The sequence below is a fragment of the Dermacentor albipictus genome, chromosome 6 (genome assembly GCF_038994185.2).
Source record: "Dermacentor albipictus isolate Rhodes 1998 colony chromosome 6, USDA_Dalb.pri_finalv2, whole genome shotgun sequence".
Classification (NCBI taxonomy): domain Eukaryota; kingdom Metazoa; phylum Arthropoda; class Arachnida; order Ixodida; family Ixodidae; genus Dermacentor; species Dermacentor albipictus.
Genome location: NC_091826.1, coordinates 20306590 through 20323614, shown reverse-complemented (window position 1 = coordinate 20323614; position 17025 = coordinate 20306590). Strand labels below are relative to the sequence as shown.

Below are 17025 nucleotides of genomic sequence, written 5' to 3'. Positions count from 1 at the left end.
TTTTCTGTAAACATCATGTATATGCTCTAGACTGGTTGATGTTTGCTTTGTTCACAACGTACAATGTTCACAGGAGAGAGCAAAAGAAAAAGGAACTGTGTTTAAATGCTGGAGCCAGAATGCAGGCTCTATTCACCTAGCAGAATTTCAATTTTACAGCACAGGATGTTCAGACACAGAAGGCTTTAGAATTGTCTACAAGTTCATCAAAAGTCCACTTAAAGAAGGAATTGAAAAACTTTTATTTTTCTCCGTATTTATTTTATTTGGCTGACCATATGAGATCATTGAAGTAGTAATTATGAGTGTGGTGTAGTGCTGAATATGCCGTGGCCTATACACTGAACTTTGACAACCCTTGTTTTCAGCTTCATTTCCTGCTGTTTCTGACCGTGCGTGGGGAGCTGCGGCGCCAGCGGCTCATGGGCATTTCCAAGAAGCAGGCTTCCAGCAGTCGGTAAGTGTGTGCTGTCTAGGCGTCCTCATCCTACTGCTTTTGGTATCACCTACAGGAGAGCTTTAGCCAGTTTGTATTACCGTTTACGGAATGCCAGAACACCGAGAACATAGACATCAACAGCAGTGCCTGTGGTGCCAGGTTGTGGCATTGAGTCCAAATAAATATTATAGATCACGCAAAGATGTAGACTTAAAATGATCAACAGTTGTTGAACAAAAGGTGTGGTCCTGGCCAACATTTCAACAAGTGGGCTTGTCTTTGTCAGGTAAACAACCAATTATCTTGATGGCATTTATATAGCCCATCCCGCCACAGAAATAAAAGAAAAAAGGAAAAAAAAGTGGAGGAAAGGCCTAAGAGAAACAGAGAACGCAAGGCTACTATTGCAATGACGTGCTAGGTAAAACTTAGCTGGAAGCATAAAGGTCTAAACAGCAGCATAATTATGAATGTACATTCGAACCTAGTTATAATGACCACATTTCAGCGCATTTACAATATTCCAACCCTGCCTATTGAATCTGCATGCAGATACACTCGAACACTGTTATAACCAAGTTGCAGGGGGAGCCGAGATTACTTCGTTACATCCATTATTGCCATTTACTACAATACATGCCCAATAGGGTGCACAATTGTAAACATCGAAATAAGAAGACAGCCTTGCAGCATATGGAAACGTGACATGGCCATGCATGCGATAAAATTTGAATAGAACAGAATAATCTTCAGCGCATGCAACACATACGCGACTTAGCACCTGACGTGACGGCGCTTTAGATAGCTGCCTTCTGTTCCATTGTGATGGTCTTTCGCATTAAATCCAGAAGAAATGCTGAGGCGAGATGGCCACAAGCATCTTGCAACATACTTCTCACTTGCTTGCACAAGAAAAGCCTTTGTCCGTCAGCCTTGCATGCTTTACGTGAAGCTTGCCGACATCCTTCTCCAGGGCATCCAGGTGCTCCACGTAGTGCAGCGAAAGCTTCCTCGTGAAAACGAAGCGCCAGAGTGACTGAATCATCTGCCGGGCCTTGTGTAAGGACAATGTTGAGGCAGCTTGCCCTACCGTGTCATCGCTGTCGCTATCTGATGCAAGCACGTTCACTACGATTGCCTCATTGGTTAGAAGCACCTAGTTTCCAAATCTATAGCCGTGTGCTTTCACCAGCAACATCATGCACTGCTGATGATCAGTGGGCGGATCAACCATCTTTCATTTCAGTGGCAAGTAAAACGAGGCTGAGAAACCATGTGACCTGGAATGACTTCTGACACAACCAACAGAGACGAGTGCGAGCGAATAAGCTGTTTACAGAACTGCACTGAATGAGGAGCCAGCGAGCAATCTTGGAGTAGCGCAGTTGGCGTGGTTTATTCATGTTTCAGAGGGTGGCGCGACGTAATGCTTTGGGCTAAGCCTGTTAGTGTTCGATGGGGGTGGAAGTGTGACGGGAGAAAGGCACGCGGAAAAGGCTGGAAAATGAGCACGCAGTGGCTGTCAGGGACATAGTTCAGCGGCTCGACTTTCTCTTTTTGATTTTCTTTTCAAGGATTTTGCGTTTCACTACTCTTTGGCACGGACACCCAGCAGCCAAACTTCATCGTTACTGTATAACCGATAATGCTGGATCAAGGCATTGTAGTAAGGGGGTTATTTCACCGTGGAAAGCACAAAGTACAAGCAGTGACTGTACTTTCAGCCGCCTATAGTGACCGTACGACCCTCTCTGAGATTCAGGCTTATCTGATTGTGCGTAAACGGAACAGCGTGCAGTGACGCATTCACAATTTCTTCAAGCCTACTACCGAGCCCGAATAAGTTCGTGGAAATAAAGGACTTCTTTTTTTTTCTTAATCTGCTACACCTGTTTATTTGGACATTTCCGTAGTCCTCGTGAGGTCCGAATAAACGGTCGGCGACTGTAATCAATATATTGTTAAAACTGGTATCGTTATAAGTGGATTCGACTGCAATGACCACTTTTTGAGAAATATCCAGTTCATTATAAATGGGTTCGACTGTAGTGGCTGTTTTCTTTTCCTTCAACTAGAACAGTAGGAAACACAGAAATGTTTCCGATGCTTTGTGCTTCAAGAAACCACCACAAGGTGTTGCTGCTGTTGGTGCTGCTACCATCCATGTCAGTATGTAATGTTGTCATAATGACGTGATGTCAAGCACATTTCGTCACTGTACCACCGAGAATTCATGTCCTGGCAACGATGCAATATGAACATAACACAAAAGGAATGTATGCTTGCCTAGAAGTTTTTTTTGCCATGTGTGCCTCCACTAACTTAGCCAATTCATGGAAAGTGTTTCTGCTGGATGTGGTTGATCAAGGATACAGTACACATTGATGCTGACTTACTCTGTACTTTGTATGTATGCCATCTCGCGAAGCAAGTGAATGAATGAGTGAACAAAATTAAATAATACACCGCACACATTATTGCGCAGGTCAAGTGTCCTGGTTGGTTCCATGCTTGTGCTGGTGGCACTGCTGGTGGTGTCACTGGCCAGCATCTTGTACGTCAACATGGAGAACTCCCGTCTGCGCTCCTACGTGCTTGCCACTACCTTGGGCCTTCTGGTCAGTGGTTGCAATTCAACACAATGTTGTTAAACACTTTGTCTAGAGCAACACATTTCTTCTTGGTAGAGGCACCCTCTGCGGCAATTTTACCAAGCTAGCTGTGTGTAGCAGTGCCTTGACAACTCTTCCAGTCCATCCAAAAGTGATCCACATCTTTTTCAATTTTCAGGGCCTGCTGGTGTTCTTCCTCTATGTGGTGGCAGCCAGAGAAAAGGTAGTTAAATTTTTGTGCACTAATACCCCTGTCTTGTGAGCAAGTTTAGTGACGCTTTGACAGTGCACTTTGCTGCGGTGCATATCCTTTTTTGGCAATGCACTGCTACATGGGAAAAGAAAATGTCATTGGGAATTGATGGCATAGCCATTGAGTAAATCAGTAGGCACGTCTAAATCTAATATGTTATCCAACGAATGCAAAATAACTCTGCATAATATGGTTAAGAATAGTATTTAGTTTCGATTTTAGTGTAACTAAAGCCATTAATTGCAACCTCATTAGCATGAACAGTTGTCATGTGCAAAGACAAGACAGCAGTCCAAGGCAAACAGGGAAGAAAATGTTGCTTACCATTGCAGACGGCATAGGGTGCTTGTAACATCTGAACACACAGAAGCAGTGTAGTTAATGCTAGTGCCAACCGTGCAGTGAGCACGGTTGGCACTTTATTTGTTTATGTTTATTTATGTTTTATTTATGTTTTATTCATGATTTTTGAAGCACTGCTGTTAAAGTTATACGATTTGACGCCACAAAGTGAGTTCCATGAACGCTCTCATTGGCAAGTGCGTTCGTCAGCAAGTGTCACCAAACCTTTCCGCGGCCTGCAAATGACACTAATGACAATGTGAACTCACCCAAAGTAACATTTACCCTCGTACACAGAGATGCAACTTAAGTCGGAGCACATGCTTGACTTGATTTAGATGACGCCTGGCGTTAACGTGCCCAAAGACGCTCACTGCGTTTCCTTCGGCGCATTCCCGATAGGCGTCACTCGGATCAAGTCAAGCATGTGCTTCGACTTAAGTTGCATCTCTGCATACGGGGGGTAAGTTTGCTTGTGTAATCGTGCCCATGTTTGTGTGATGTTTCAAGCACTACTTCATATGTGCATTTGTGTCTTGTCTTTTCAGCAGGCACCCTCGCCAAGCTTGCAGACCAGAAGTAGCGCCACCAAAGGTGTGTTTCTTGCTTTTGCTGTATCAATTCAATTGAAGTCCTCGTAATAATCACGGGATGTTGAAAAGATTGCCATCAAGCTCTTACGCAGCGTAGGGCCATGGGCAGAATGGAGTTTCACTTTTGGGCAACACTCGTAGCATAACCATGCTTAAACCTTGACCCTTTCGTTACCGCACCTATAGAAATCGGTCAATTTGATCAACAGTTTTTCTACCCATTGTTAAACATTTCCATTGTAGTTCTGGCAACATCACAAATCATCTCAAATGACTGAACTTTAGCTATTTGTCAAAGTTGACAATGCCTAGCAGTTTGTGGAGTATGGAAAACGACAGCTGGAAGTATTGTTGAAACTAGACTCCAGTGCTCCTAGCACTTCCATAAAGAGAATCAAAATTTATGCTTTGGTTGACTCTGCAACCTAATTTCCAAATGACAGCAGCAGTGAAAACAGGAGCTTATCTTGGGTTGTCAATTTACCAGTTCGACGTATATGCTCAAGACCCTCAAGAGTGTGCAATGTTTTGATAATTGTGTTCGGCTAATATCAAGTGCAACTTTATTTTTCCCCACCAGGGGTTGTGTTTAGCTAACATCAGCACTTTGACAATGTATCTACACATTATTACGAGCAATCCTTCCTGTCATGTGGGATTTTCACTCGTGCAAGAGCATGCAGTCGATTCCAGACCAACCTTTGCTCGAAGCTTGACTAGCTGTCTAATATCTTACATTTTGAACACTGCCTTTGCATGTTCCCATATTCATTACTGTACAATATTTTGGCAACACTCCACGTTACTGTATAGCACTGTACAGGAACTTAAAGTATGCGGAGGCTCCAGCGCCATTTAAACACACACTAGGCCACCTTGCTTGCTGAGAAAAAGCTGATTGAACACAATAACCAAGTAGGGCAAATCAGTCCTAAGGAATGCTGCAAGGTTGAGGAAATCTCATAAAAGGAAAAAGTGTGAGGAATTGTGTAGGAACATTTCTGAGAAACCCGTACGGGTTTACTTTGTAGCTTCGTGCTATATTTGGGTGGATGAAAATTTTCCTTTCCACAATAATCAAGTGTGAGAAGGCTTTTTCATGCTCCCTGACCTGACAACTATTGCTTTGTGAGCCTGTAGAATGAAAAGCAAACCAGGTAATGAGTAAACTGCAATGAGCTGCAATGAGTGCTTCCTGTACAATAGGAACTTGCCCGGTTTTTTACGTTTGCAAAGCTACTGCTTTCTGACGTAGCATGGGCATCACTATGGCTAGTATTGATGCCAACAAACCTTCATAATATATTTTTTTGCTTGAGCTGACTTGGAAAAATTAGGAACTAGGAACCAGTTGCGTACATTATATATATTTCAGTTTTTTTTTGCTTTCAGTACTTATACTAAATATAGCAAATTATTAATTTCATTAAAGTTCTTTGTGGTGCTTCTTCGAAGTTTCACACAAAAATTAGCAAAAATTATCTGAAGAATTATTACTACTATTCATCCATTCAAAACACCAGTGATCTGACTATTATTTTATGTATTGGAGTATACATTGTGACTGCTACGTCTTGAAATAACATGTCAAAACTAAAGATTATACTGGAGCTTCCGCCTCACCTTTTAGGCCATGAATCCTTATCAACCCGTTCAGCCTTCTGTCGTTTGTAGTCTGCATTGTTCTCACAAAACCATAGCGCTTGCTTCTTCTCTTGTTTTTCCCCCACCCTGGATTTCCTGTTAAGGCCAATAGAGTTTGGTTGTAAATTCTCTGCCACACACTTTCAGCACATAAAAGTATGAAAGTTGGGAAACATAAGATATCTTAATTTGATACAAAACTTGGTCGCAGAATGCTGGACCTGGTGTCATCGACGTTTTCACAATGTCATGACGCAGAGCAAAATTTGCCGATGTCATGTATCAATATCGCTATGTCTGATGATGTTGCTCATTAAGAAAGTAAACAGCGGCGCAGCTCATATTCTTTACTGGCTGTGGTGGCATGTGACTGCTGCAGCAGTCGCAGGAACAGGGCATGGCAATATGCCATGACGTCGTGAGACATTTACCTCGCGATACCAAAACTGAAACTAATTCATAGAAGCAAGTATATTGTAGTAAAATATTTAGGGCAATTTAGTATTCTGTTTAGGGTTCGGAAAGTTTTGACTTTCATTAAGCACAAAGGAAAAAAGGACTAGTAGAAGATTTCATGTTAGTAGTTCTTGAAGGGTTACGGCAGCTTAATGATAATGAAGAAAAACCTGGGATTTTGATGCAGCAAGACTGATGCGTCTCACGAGACGTGCATGCGCCTAACCCCTGGTACCATAACAACATTCACAGGCTTGGCAGGTCCAACAGTCCTGGCGACCGTGATGGGTCGTGACGAATCGGAGGGGCTGCTGGCCCAGGGAAATGCTGGGCTGGATCTGCCGCGGTTGGAGGAGAGCCCCCATGGTTCTCGGTCACAGGTGAGCACCCCCCTCTCCCTCTCACCCCCCCGCCCCATCCCTTAAGGCTATGTTCAAGGTTTGCAACAACCACAAAACAAGCCAAGCCGAACGAACATGAGCCGCTGCACCACTCATAGTCTGGAAAGGGACACTAATGAGAAACATTCAATTAGTTTGGGCTGATAAATTATTTTACAAAAACTCTATCCTCGCTAATTCCGCGGCAATACGTTGATTTTTAGTAACTGACCTCCTAAAGAAAATGAAGACCAAACTTTCATTTAAAAACTTTTTTTTTTTTCATGCCGAAACCTCAGCATTGGCAGGTCAGCGTGATGTCACTGATCTCAAAGTATTTTCTTGTATTCGGGTTGTTGTGGGATAATTGTGTTGGTATCTTGCTAAGTTGTATATTTGGATCCTTTAGAATACGGCACAGTACATATTCATTGATTATGTAGTAATATACCCTAGATGCCCCAGGCAAGGAGTTCTACATGAGGGATGGGCCATCATTTAGTGGTAAACATGCGATGACAATCTTGAAACCATGTGGATCGGCGTGTAGGACTGGAACACTCTTTGGAAAGGAGTGTTCCAGTCCCTTGCAGCCTTCGCAAAAAAGGGACACAGGAAAGCAGCAGCCTGTGCCAGCAGAGTGTAAACTGCTAGAGTTAAGCAGTTAAGTTAGGCAAAGGGTTAACTGGGCCCAAGCAACCGTCATCAAAATCTGTGACATCTCTGCTGGGTGCTCCACAAACTGTAAGAAAGCATTGCCACCTGCTTTTATTTATTTATATTTTTTTATCTTTTCTAGTTTATCAAGCCTTATTTCACAGTAAAAATGACCCTTCTTTATTAATATTGCTACGGGGTATGCTCCCACTGACGAAGAGCTGAGCAGGAAGAAGACGAAGACGACGATTTAGAAGCTAGCGCGGGCTGTTGCCTCTTGGCCAAGCGCAGCGTATTTTCCTTGTAAATATATTTGTACATAGCTTGTCGTCTGCGTCTTTCTACGTAACATATTTGGTGGAGGTGGACGTTCCCTGTACCTCGTCACGGAGCTTCGCAGTGGCCGGTACGTCGAGCCTACCTTCATGGCTCCCGGCGACGCCAACCCGACTCCACCGGCTCCGACACCTGCTGCCACTTCGACGACCTACATCACCCTCTCTGCTCCCCGTGATCCTGGCGTATTCTCGGCAAAAGATGGGGAAGACGTCGAGGACTGGCTCAGCCTTTACGAACACGTCAGCCGCAATAACCGGTGGGACCCCACTATCATGCTCGCCAACGTAGTCTTTTACCTCGGTGGCACACCTCGAGTTTGGTTTCGGACGCACGAAGAGGAGCTCACCAGTTGGGATTCGTTCAAGCAAAAGCTCCGAGACTTGTTCGGCAACCCCTACGGTCACAAACTTGCCGCGCAAAAGGCGCTTTCCGGCCGTGTGCAGACGTCAACAGAGCCCTATGTCACGTACATTCAGGACGTCCTGGCTCTGTGCCGCAAAGTTGATGCACACATGCCTGAGTCGGACAAGGTATCCCACATCCTCAAAGGCATTGCCGATGACGCCTTCAACTTGCTCGTATTCAACAACGTCGCGACGGTGGATGCTGTTCTCAAAGAGTGCCGCCGCCTGGAACTCGCTAAAAGCAGACGTATCGATCAGCAGTTTGCCCGTCTGCCCAACACCCCAGCGACTTCTTCCTGTGCCGACGCTCCTCGTCCCAACACCACCGGCGATATTACCAAGATCGTTCGGCGTGAGATTGAGGCCGCCTATCCGGATGCCTTCGACTCCAGCCCCACCAACGCACCGGCAGTCACGGTTTCCCTGATCCAGGCAGTTGTCCGCCAGGAGTTCGAAAACATGGGCCTTCACACCATCTGCTCGGCCCATCACCCTGATACCCATCCGGCTTCTTCGATTCCGCCCCGTCCCGCATCGTCTTACCCACCACGTTTCCGCAACCCAGCTGAATGGCGCACTGCTGACGACAAGCCCATTTGTTTTCACTGCCGTCGCATCGGGCACATTTCTCGGCACTGTCGAAGTCGCTGGACTTCCCCGACCCGGTCTGCTTATACTGCCTATTCCCGCCCCTTGGGTGGCCCTTCTCGTCCTTATGCCGCACGCTCCGATAATGCCGCCACTGACTCTCCTGCGCCGAACCGCCCCTATTCTCGTTCACCTTCGCCCCAAGGACGACAATCTCGCTCTCCCCAGCCCCGTCGCTCCTTTTCGCCGACTCCCTTCGGACGCCGCTCCCAGCCGGAAAACTGAATGATGCAGCGCCTCGAGGTGACGCTGCATTGCTCCCTACGCCGCCAAATCCTCCACTGACGTTGCCCACTCATCTGAACCTTCTTGACGTGCAAGTCGACGGTGTTCCTGTATCTGCTCTTATAGACACTGGGGCGCATTTGTCGGTAATGAGCGCGGACTTTCGTACCCGCCTGAAAAAAATAATCACGCCCGCCACGACGCTTGTTGTCCGTGTCGCCGATGGCGGAACAGCCCCCGTAATTGGTATGTGTGCCGCCCGCGTCTCCTTCGCCGATCGCTCAACAGTCGTGCTATTCACAGTCATCGCCCACTGTCCCCACGACATCATCCTCGGCTTAGACTTCCTCTCCGCACATTCTGCTCTCATTGATTGTTCCGCCAGTACTCTCCGCCTTGACCTGCCTGTTCTGGATCCCGCTGAACCACACCCCAGTCGCCTCAGTTCCGTCGACTTTGTTCGCTTGCCACCTACGGCACTGACTTACGTTGACCTAGTGTCATCCCCACCAGTGCCCGACGGTCACTATATCGCGGCTCCTCTACAAGACGTCCTCCTTACACACGGGATCACGGTACCTCATACCGTTTTATCTATTACGGCTAATTGCGTCTGCCTGCCAGTGGTCAATTTTGGCTTGACGACACAAGTGCTGCCACGCGGGATGTCTCTGGCCCAACTTTGCTCATTCGAAGATCACTCAATAGCATCTATTGAGGTAGACAGCAATTCAGCCGATCCTCCTCTACCATCTCAGTCGACAACTTGCACCATCGCCGACTTACAGAAAATGATTGCGCCCGACATGCCGTCCGAGCACGCTCGTGAGCTCTACCGCGTTCTGCTTTCCTACAACGATATTTTTGACTTTAACGATCGTCCTTTGGCCCAAACTACAACTGTTAAACATCGCATTAATACCGGCGATGCCCCTCCTATTCATCGCCGCCCGTATCGAGTGTCACCGGTTGAGCGTCAAGTTATTCACGCTGAAGTTCGCAAAATGCTTGCCAATAACATCATAGAACCGTCATGTAGTCCATGGGCGTCACCGGTTGTACTGGTAAAAAAGAAGGATGGTTCATGGCGCTTTTGCGTGGATTATCGGCACCTTAACAGGGTTACCAAAAAGGACGTGTATCCCCTACCTCGGATCGATGACGCCCTTGACTGCCTCCATGGTGCTCGCTACTTCTCTTCTATTGACCTCCGCTCCGGCTACTGGCAGATTGCTGTGGACGATCTCGACCGCGAGAAGACTGCTTTTGTAACTCCGGACGGTCTTTATCAATTCAAAGTAATGCCGTTCGGTCTATGTAACGCTCCTGCCACTTTTGAACGCATGATGAACTCCCTTCTTCACGGTTTCAAATGGTCCACATGCCTGTGCTACTTGGACGACGTCATAGTATTCTCCCCAACGTTCGCTACGCACCTCGAGCGCCTCTCGGCAGTCCTGGACGTTTTTCGTCGCGCCGGTCTGCAACTGAACGCATCGAAGTGCCAATTCGGCCGTCGCCAGATTACCGTCCTTGGGCATCTCGTTGACGCGAACGGAGTGCAACCGGACCCAGGCAAGATCCATGCTGTTACGCACTTTCCTGTTCCGAAGTGTGTGAAGGATGTGCGCAGCTTCATCGGCCTTTGTTCCTACTTCCGCCGTTTCGTGAAAAATTTCGCGGCCATAGCACGACCACTAACCGAGCTTTTGAAAAAAGACGCCCCTTTCCAGTGGGGCGTTAACGAGGCCTCTGCATTCTCGCATCTAATCGACGTTCTCACAACGCCTCCCGTTCTGGCCCATTTCGATCCGTCTGCGCCTACCGAAGTTCGTACTGATGCCAGCGGTCACGGAATTGGCGCAGTACTGGCACAACGCCAGCGCGGCAACGACCGTGTTATCGCTTACGCCAGCAGGCTCCTCTCACCCGCGGAGCGCAACTATTCCATCACTGAGCGTGAGTGTCTGGCCCTAGTTTGGGCGGTTGCGAAGTTCCGCCCATACTTATATGGCCGACCCTTTTCCGTTATCACAGACCATCACGCGCTTTGTTGGTTATGCTCATTGAAAGACCCTTCAGGAAGACTTGGTCGCTGGGCCCTACGCCTCCAAGAATATTCGTTCTCTGTCACCTACAAATCTGGCCGACTACACAAGGACGCTGACTGCCTGTCTCGCTACCCGGTAGACGAGCCTGACGACGCCGACAGTAGTACTGCCGACGGCATTTTCTCTGTGTCTGCCTTCGTTAACATCGCCGATGAGCAGTACCGAGACCTATCGCTGCGAGTACTCATCGAGCGTCTGCGCTCTACACCTACCAACGCATCCGTTCGCCGATATGTCCTCCAGGGCGGCATTCTGTACCAAAGGAACTTCCTCCCTGACGGATCTGATCTTCTTGTCGTGCCAAAACATCTACGACAGACTGTGCTCTTTGAGATGCATGACGCACCTACTGCAGGACATCTTGGCGTAACCCGCACGTACGACCGCGTCCGCCGCCGCTTCTATTGGCCTGGTCTCGCTCGCTCTGTCCGACACTATGTTGCTGCCTGTGATACCTGCCAGCGTCGGAAAACACCTCAGGTGCTACCTGCTGGTCATCTCCAGCCGATCACTGTCCCTGTGGAACCGTTCTTTCGTGTTGGATTAGACCTCCTCGGTCCCTTTCCCACGTCATCCTCTGGGAACAAATGGGTAGCCGTCGCAACTGACTACGCCACCCGATACGCTATCACGCGGGCTCTCCCTACCAGTTGCGCCACTGACGTCGCGGACTTTCTCTTGCGGGACACTATCTTACTTCATGGCGCCCCGCGACAGCTGCTCACTGACCGTGGTCGTAACTTCCTCTCGAAAGTTATCGCCGACATTGTACGTTCCTGCTCCACTCAACACAAGCTGACTACCTCATACCATCCTCAAACCAATGGCCTGACAGAGCGGTTAAACCGTACTCTTACCGATATGCTGTCAAAGTATGTTTCCAAGGACCACCGCGACTGGGACATTGCGCTTCCTTACGTCACATTCGCTTATAATTCTTCCCGGCACGACACCGCCGGATTTTCTCCCTTTTATCTGCTCTACGGTCGCGAACCGACCTTGCCCCTTGACACGGCACTTCCTCCTGCTTCGATCTCAACAAGCGAGTATGCGCGCGACGCCATCGCTCTCGCCGGCCATGCACGCCAGCTTGCCCGTGCTCGACTGACGGACTCGCAAACCACTCAGCAGCGTCAGTACAACGCCCGCCACCGTGACGTGCAGTTTTCGCCTGGTGCGCTCGTGCTCTTGTGGTCGCCCTCTCGTCACGTCGGACTTTCACAAAAGCTCCTTTCGCGATACACAGGACCCTACCGCGTGCTGCGCCAGGTGACGCCTGTGACTTATGAAATTGCTCCTGTGAGCTCAACCTCGTCATCTACTCTGGCGTCTAGTGATGTCGTGCACGTCAGTAGGCTCAAGAGCTACTACACTGCTTCAGAGTCCAGCCTTTAGTCGCTCCGGGACGGCGCTTTTGCCGCCGGGGGTAGTGCTACGGGGTATGCTCCCACTGACGAAGAGCTGAGCAGGAAGAAGACGAAGACGACGATTTAGAAGCTAGCGCGGGCTGTTGCCTCTTGGCCAAGCGCAGCGTATTTTCCTTGTAAATATATTGTACATAGCTTGTCGTCTGCGTCTTTCTACGTAACAATATTATTATTTAATTCTGGAAAAGTAATTTACTAATACAGCTTATCTTATTTTTCCCTTTAATGTTTCTTTAAGTTATCTTTGAGTGCACCCTGCCTCAAATGTTTTCACTAGCCTCGTACTGTGTTCTCTCTTCAGAGAGCCCGTGAATGTCTCTGGTTTTTTTTTTTTAGCGCTAGGAGCTGTATTATAGGAGAGCAAAAAGCATCTGCAGGAAGTATCGAAATAGTTTCTCTCCAGTCAGAATGCTTTCCGGCTTTCATAATTTGAGTGGCGTGTTGTTAAACTGACACATTTACCAGGTGTCTCAAAATTTTTCTAATCTTCTACTTTGAACTTTAGTATGTCCATTGGAAACTTACTGGTTTCGAATAAGCTGTGTTCTGGTACATGACATGAAACTAGCTTTTTTTCCCCCTTCTTTTTAATGTTTATTGTTTTTTTTATGAGTTGTATTTTATAATCTTTTACCTAACCACATCACAGTCTTGCATCTTCCCGTGTACAGTATTTGCGGACTTGGAGATGTCTTGCAAACAATAACAGCTGTTGATGAATTAGATAAGTCAGTGTGTGCAACCCAGAGAATATGCAGTCCTTTCATGCTCTGCAAAGCTGGGTGCTGTTCATGTGCATTTTTGTTCCTTGTTAAGGTTCACACTTCATTCAAACATCTTATAAAATGAACAGCATGAAAAAAAAAACAGAGGACAAAGGAACGGGACAATAGTGCACGTGTCGGCTGATTATGCTAAAGGGCGCGATGTTGGGCTAGTCGGTTTATCTAGATGCGGTAACAGTGCAAGGAGCATAGACGAAGACAAGAAAGACACCAAACAAGTGTTCCGCACATTCTCATTGGGGAGCCTTGTCTGCATCCACATTTCTCTTGCACTGCTTTTGTGCTGTTTGCTTTCTTTGATGTTGACCTACCAAATCGCCACAGCATGCCAATTTGATGGCTCACATCTCTTCCAGATCTTTGAGGCCAAAAACGAGGACGAGGAATCATCTCAGCAGCAGTCAGATCCTTCCTTCACGGTGACTGCTGTCTGATTGCCGTCCTCTGCGTGTGTGTGTGTATGTGTGTGCGCCAGGCGTCACAGCGGCCATCGAACAAAAGAAGGAAAAACATTCAACGCACAGAACAGTCCTTCCCGCAACTAAGACACATTTTAATCACTCCCATCATCGTAAAGCATTAGATCAGAAGAGCCATTTGCTCATACCATTCATCAAAAACACTGCAGTCTTGCTGACTGCAGCAGTATGCATTCGCTCAGTGTGTGGAACTCCCTTTCCCTTCATGAGCACCCTGAAAACAGTTACACCTTTCAGAGTGTCTGTCTGTTTGTGCTACGACAATAATTGCCATAATCCGAGAGCATCAATCAAGGCCATGCAACATGGGTTGCTTTCCTTTCAGTAATGTTGTGTGTATATATATATATATATAAGTGTTACAAGAAAGGAGTAGTCACAAGAAGCTTAAGAAGGGAGATGCGTATGACTAGAGGGAGGATCAAGTACACCTCAAAACATGCAACATCTTTTAGATTATCAACGGAGCACTGACACAGTCACACATTGCAGAAAGGAGCCCCAGATAGCTGTGTGCCAAAAGTATATTTCACTGGTGTGCTTCTGCAAAAGCAGAAACTTCAGTTTCACTTCAACGGTGAAAATTTTAATAACCTGTTCTTAACTTAACTTCTCTACTCCAGATTTTACTTGTGTTCGCCAAGAGCAGGCCTCTCATTGTCATTTTTTTATCAAACCATGACTTTTTATCACACTTAAACTTTACTTAAACACATGCAAGATGATACTGCAAACTCTTGTTAGTTTTCTTTACAACACATTTTGTAACTAATTTTTAGCCTTTCCCTGTTTTTCTAGCCTAGGCCTCATTCTTAACATGCAAAACTTTTTATAAAGGCAGAGTTACTTTCTCCTCACATTACCGCACAGTTCACACTTCCTACTGCATTAACATTACATTACAGCCACTTAGTGCATCTTAATGCATTAGCATTAAGTAGGTACCACGAGCATTCACACTAATATGTCATTGCCAGCCTCTAGTCCCTCTCATTTGACCAACTCGTACTGTTGAGAGTGGCCAGCTGAAAGGCTGTGTCAGTGTTCCTTCTGGCATTAGCATTACCCAATACCATAAGAAACAGAGACTTAAGGCTTGACTTAATAATTACCACAGTCATGACTAAGTCTAGGTGGCCGGGTCTGTTGTTCAGCACCTGCGTTTTTGCAACACAACTTGCCACTGTGGGGCCACTAATTTTGTGCTCAATTTGGTGCACGTTCGTGTAATCACCACCAAGGCTGACCACCCCCACTTTTTCCCGTGTTGTTGTCAGTGAGTGGTGTCAACAGTTGTGTGTGCCCATTTTGTGAGTCGTTAAGAGGGGCTGAAGAGACATCTCCATGTTCTCCGTTTTCATTGAGCGCATTTTATCCGTGCAAGCATGCACATGCAAAGTCTGTGGAATGCGCTAACGTTTGCCATCGTTCAAGCGAAGTGGTTGTCATTAATTCATGTGTGGCTTTAAACATGTCTTGTGTATATTCATTTCTTGAGGAGCTCTTTGGCTGTTGGTTTTAATGTTTGACAGTGCTTACTGTTTCATTTCGACAGACTTGCCTGTTCTGGCACAGAAGTTCCTTCGGAACCACAGTTGTAGGCCGTAGAGGTTGTTGGCTGTGTTGTTTTCTTTCAGGGCTTCTTGAAGTTGTGATTGTTTAAAGTGCTGTCCCAAACTACCTTGTGTAAGGAGCTGTTCAAGTTGTTTCGTTCTCCAAAAACTACTGCAGCATTCTTTACAACTGTTTTGACTGAAAGAAATTTGACATCTCATAAGTCCTTCCATGTGGGCCTGTCTTATCACAGTGAAAGTTAGCTTTGTTTTATATTTATTATGCTTCCATGTTATTTATTTAAGGCATGTGCAAATCGCAGTTGCCCCTTATTTGTATTCAAGTTGTTCTTGTGGATTTTTATCATGTACTGTGATGCTTTTAAAGATATGATGGCATCTTGCATAGTGTCACTTGCTGGCAGTAACACAGAGCAGTTGAGACACATTGTCGCTGTTTTCCTCTTGCACCTAAAGCTTTACTCGCCAACTGTCATAACATTGGCTTTGACTATGCTGAATGAGCTACCTGTTAAGTTTTGTAGTAGCTTTGCGAAGAATTGTTTCGAAGTTATTTTTCTCTGCTCTGTGCAGGGAGGGCCTTGTTCACTGCTGTACAGCCCACTGATAGAGGGAACACTCATTTGGTATTTCGCTACAAATTACAGCTCAACCTACTGAAACATTCCGTATGCAGTCGAGTAATTCCATATATTTTCTGTCTGCTTTCTGTATAATCTATTACGGAATCTACTACTAAATGCTTCAGTAAGGAGATTATGGCATGAAGGCATACAGACTATATTTTTATGCATAGATGTCAGCTTAATGCAAACAGTACAAGATGTTTCTTTTTCACTGAAGCTATATTGACTTCATTATCAGCTGGTTGTTCTCTTCAGCAGTGGACTGGGTTGTGCCAGACTACTGCTGTCCACATTGGAATGTGTTCTCCGCTTCCACAACTTGGAAGCTTGTGCATTGTGTGTTACAAGACTATTTAAAACATGGCCATTTTAAATCTCATTGTTCTCCAGCTAAGGCACAGAATGGAAGAAGTTGAGGTCGAGTCTGTAATTAATTTCTTTAGGTGGAGCATTTCTTACAAAGTGGTTTTAGTTGCTGTCTTTATACTGTTTTAGCGGCGTATTTATGTGCCAGACCACAACTCCAGGCGAACTTTTTTTTTTTTTAACATCTGAACAACCATACTGTGTAACGTACGTGTGTGATCACTTGTGCAATGTTGGTGGGCTGCCAACGGTTCCACTTTTTTTCGACGTGAACAATCCTTTTATGGCTGCTGCAGCTCAGCAAAAAAATATGTCTAGTCATGTTGTGGATGCAACTGCATTTTTAAAACTGTTTTTACAATGATCAATAAATATTGGTTGAAAATGAAGCAGTGGTCTGTTTTACTTTAAACACTATAAACACGACAGGAAACCCGCTGATCCAACACGATGTTGGAATCTCAGTGACACTAAGCTTGTTGGAGTTAGTGACGTATATGCGGTACAGAATGACACGAGCCTAGCTTCGTCGCCTGTAGCTGTATCGTATACTGCATTAAATGAAAACGCAAAATTTTAATTAGGAGCAACACTGCATGGCAAGAAGGCACAGACTGCGCTGCTCACCGAGTTCACAAACAAGTTCCTAGTTTGCATCGACTTAC

General features: G+C 46.1%; 1 protein-coding gene and 1 long non-coding RNA gene across 8 annotated transcripts in view; one reads left to right on the top strand and one right to left on the bottom strand.

Annotated features, from left to right (window-relative positions):
- LOC135921046 (cadherin EGF LAG seven-pass G-type receptor 2) overlaps nt 1–16749 on the top strand; it is a 59465-nt gene extending 42716 nt beyond the window's left edge. For 6 of the 7 annotated variants that reach the window (XM_065455362.2, XM_065455361.2, XM_065455367.1 and 3 more), the window contains exons 23-28: nt 369–457; nt 2925–3057; nt 3230–3274; nt 4195–4240; nt 6592–6719; nt 15942–16749. In XM_065455362.2, coding sequence (XP_065311434.1) covers nt 369–457; nt 2925–3057; nt 3230–3274; nt 4195–4240; nt 6592–6719; nt 15942–16028 — 528 coding nt within the window. In that variant the 3' untranslated portion in view covers nt 16029–16749. Of the gene's footprint in view, nt 1–368; nt 458–2924; nt 3058–3229; nt 3275–4194; nt 4241–6591; nt 6720–13671 lie in introns of all 7 variants that reach the window. The other variant, XM_065455363.2, reaches the window with a different exon arrangement.
- The window catches only part of LOC135921047 (uncharacterized), a 33967-nt gene that overhangs the window by 16139 nt on the left and 803 nt on the right, over nt 1–17025 (bottom strand). The window contains exon 2 of the long non-coding RNA XR_010570420.1: nt 5863–5979. This is a non-coding gene — a long non-coding RNA (uncharacterized lncRNA). The remainder of the gene's footprint in view (nt 1–5862; nt 5980–17025) is intronic.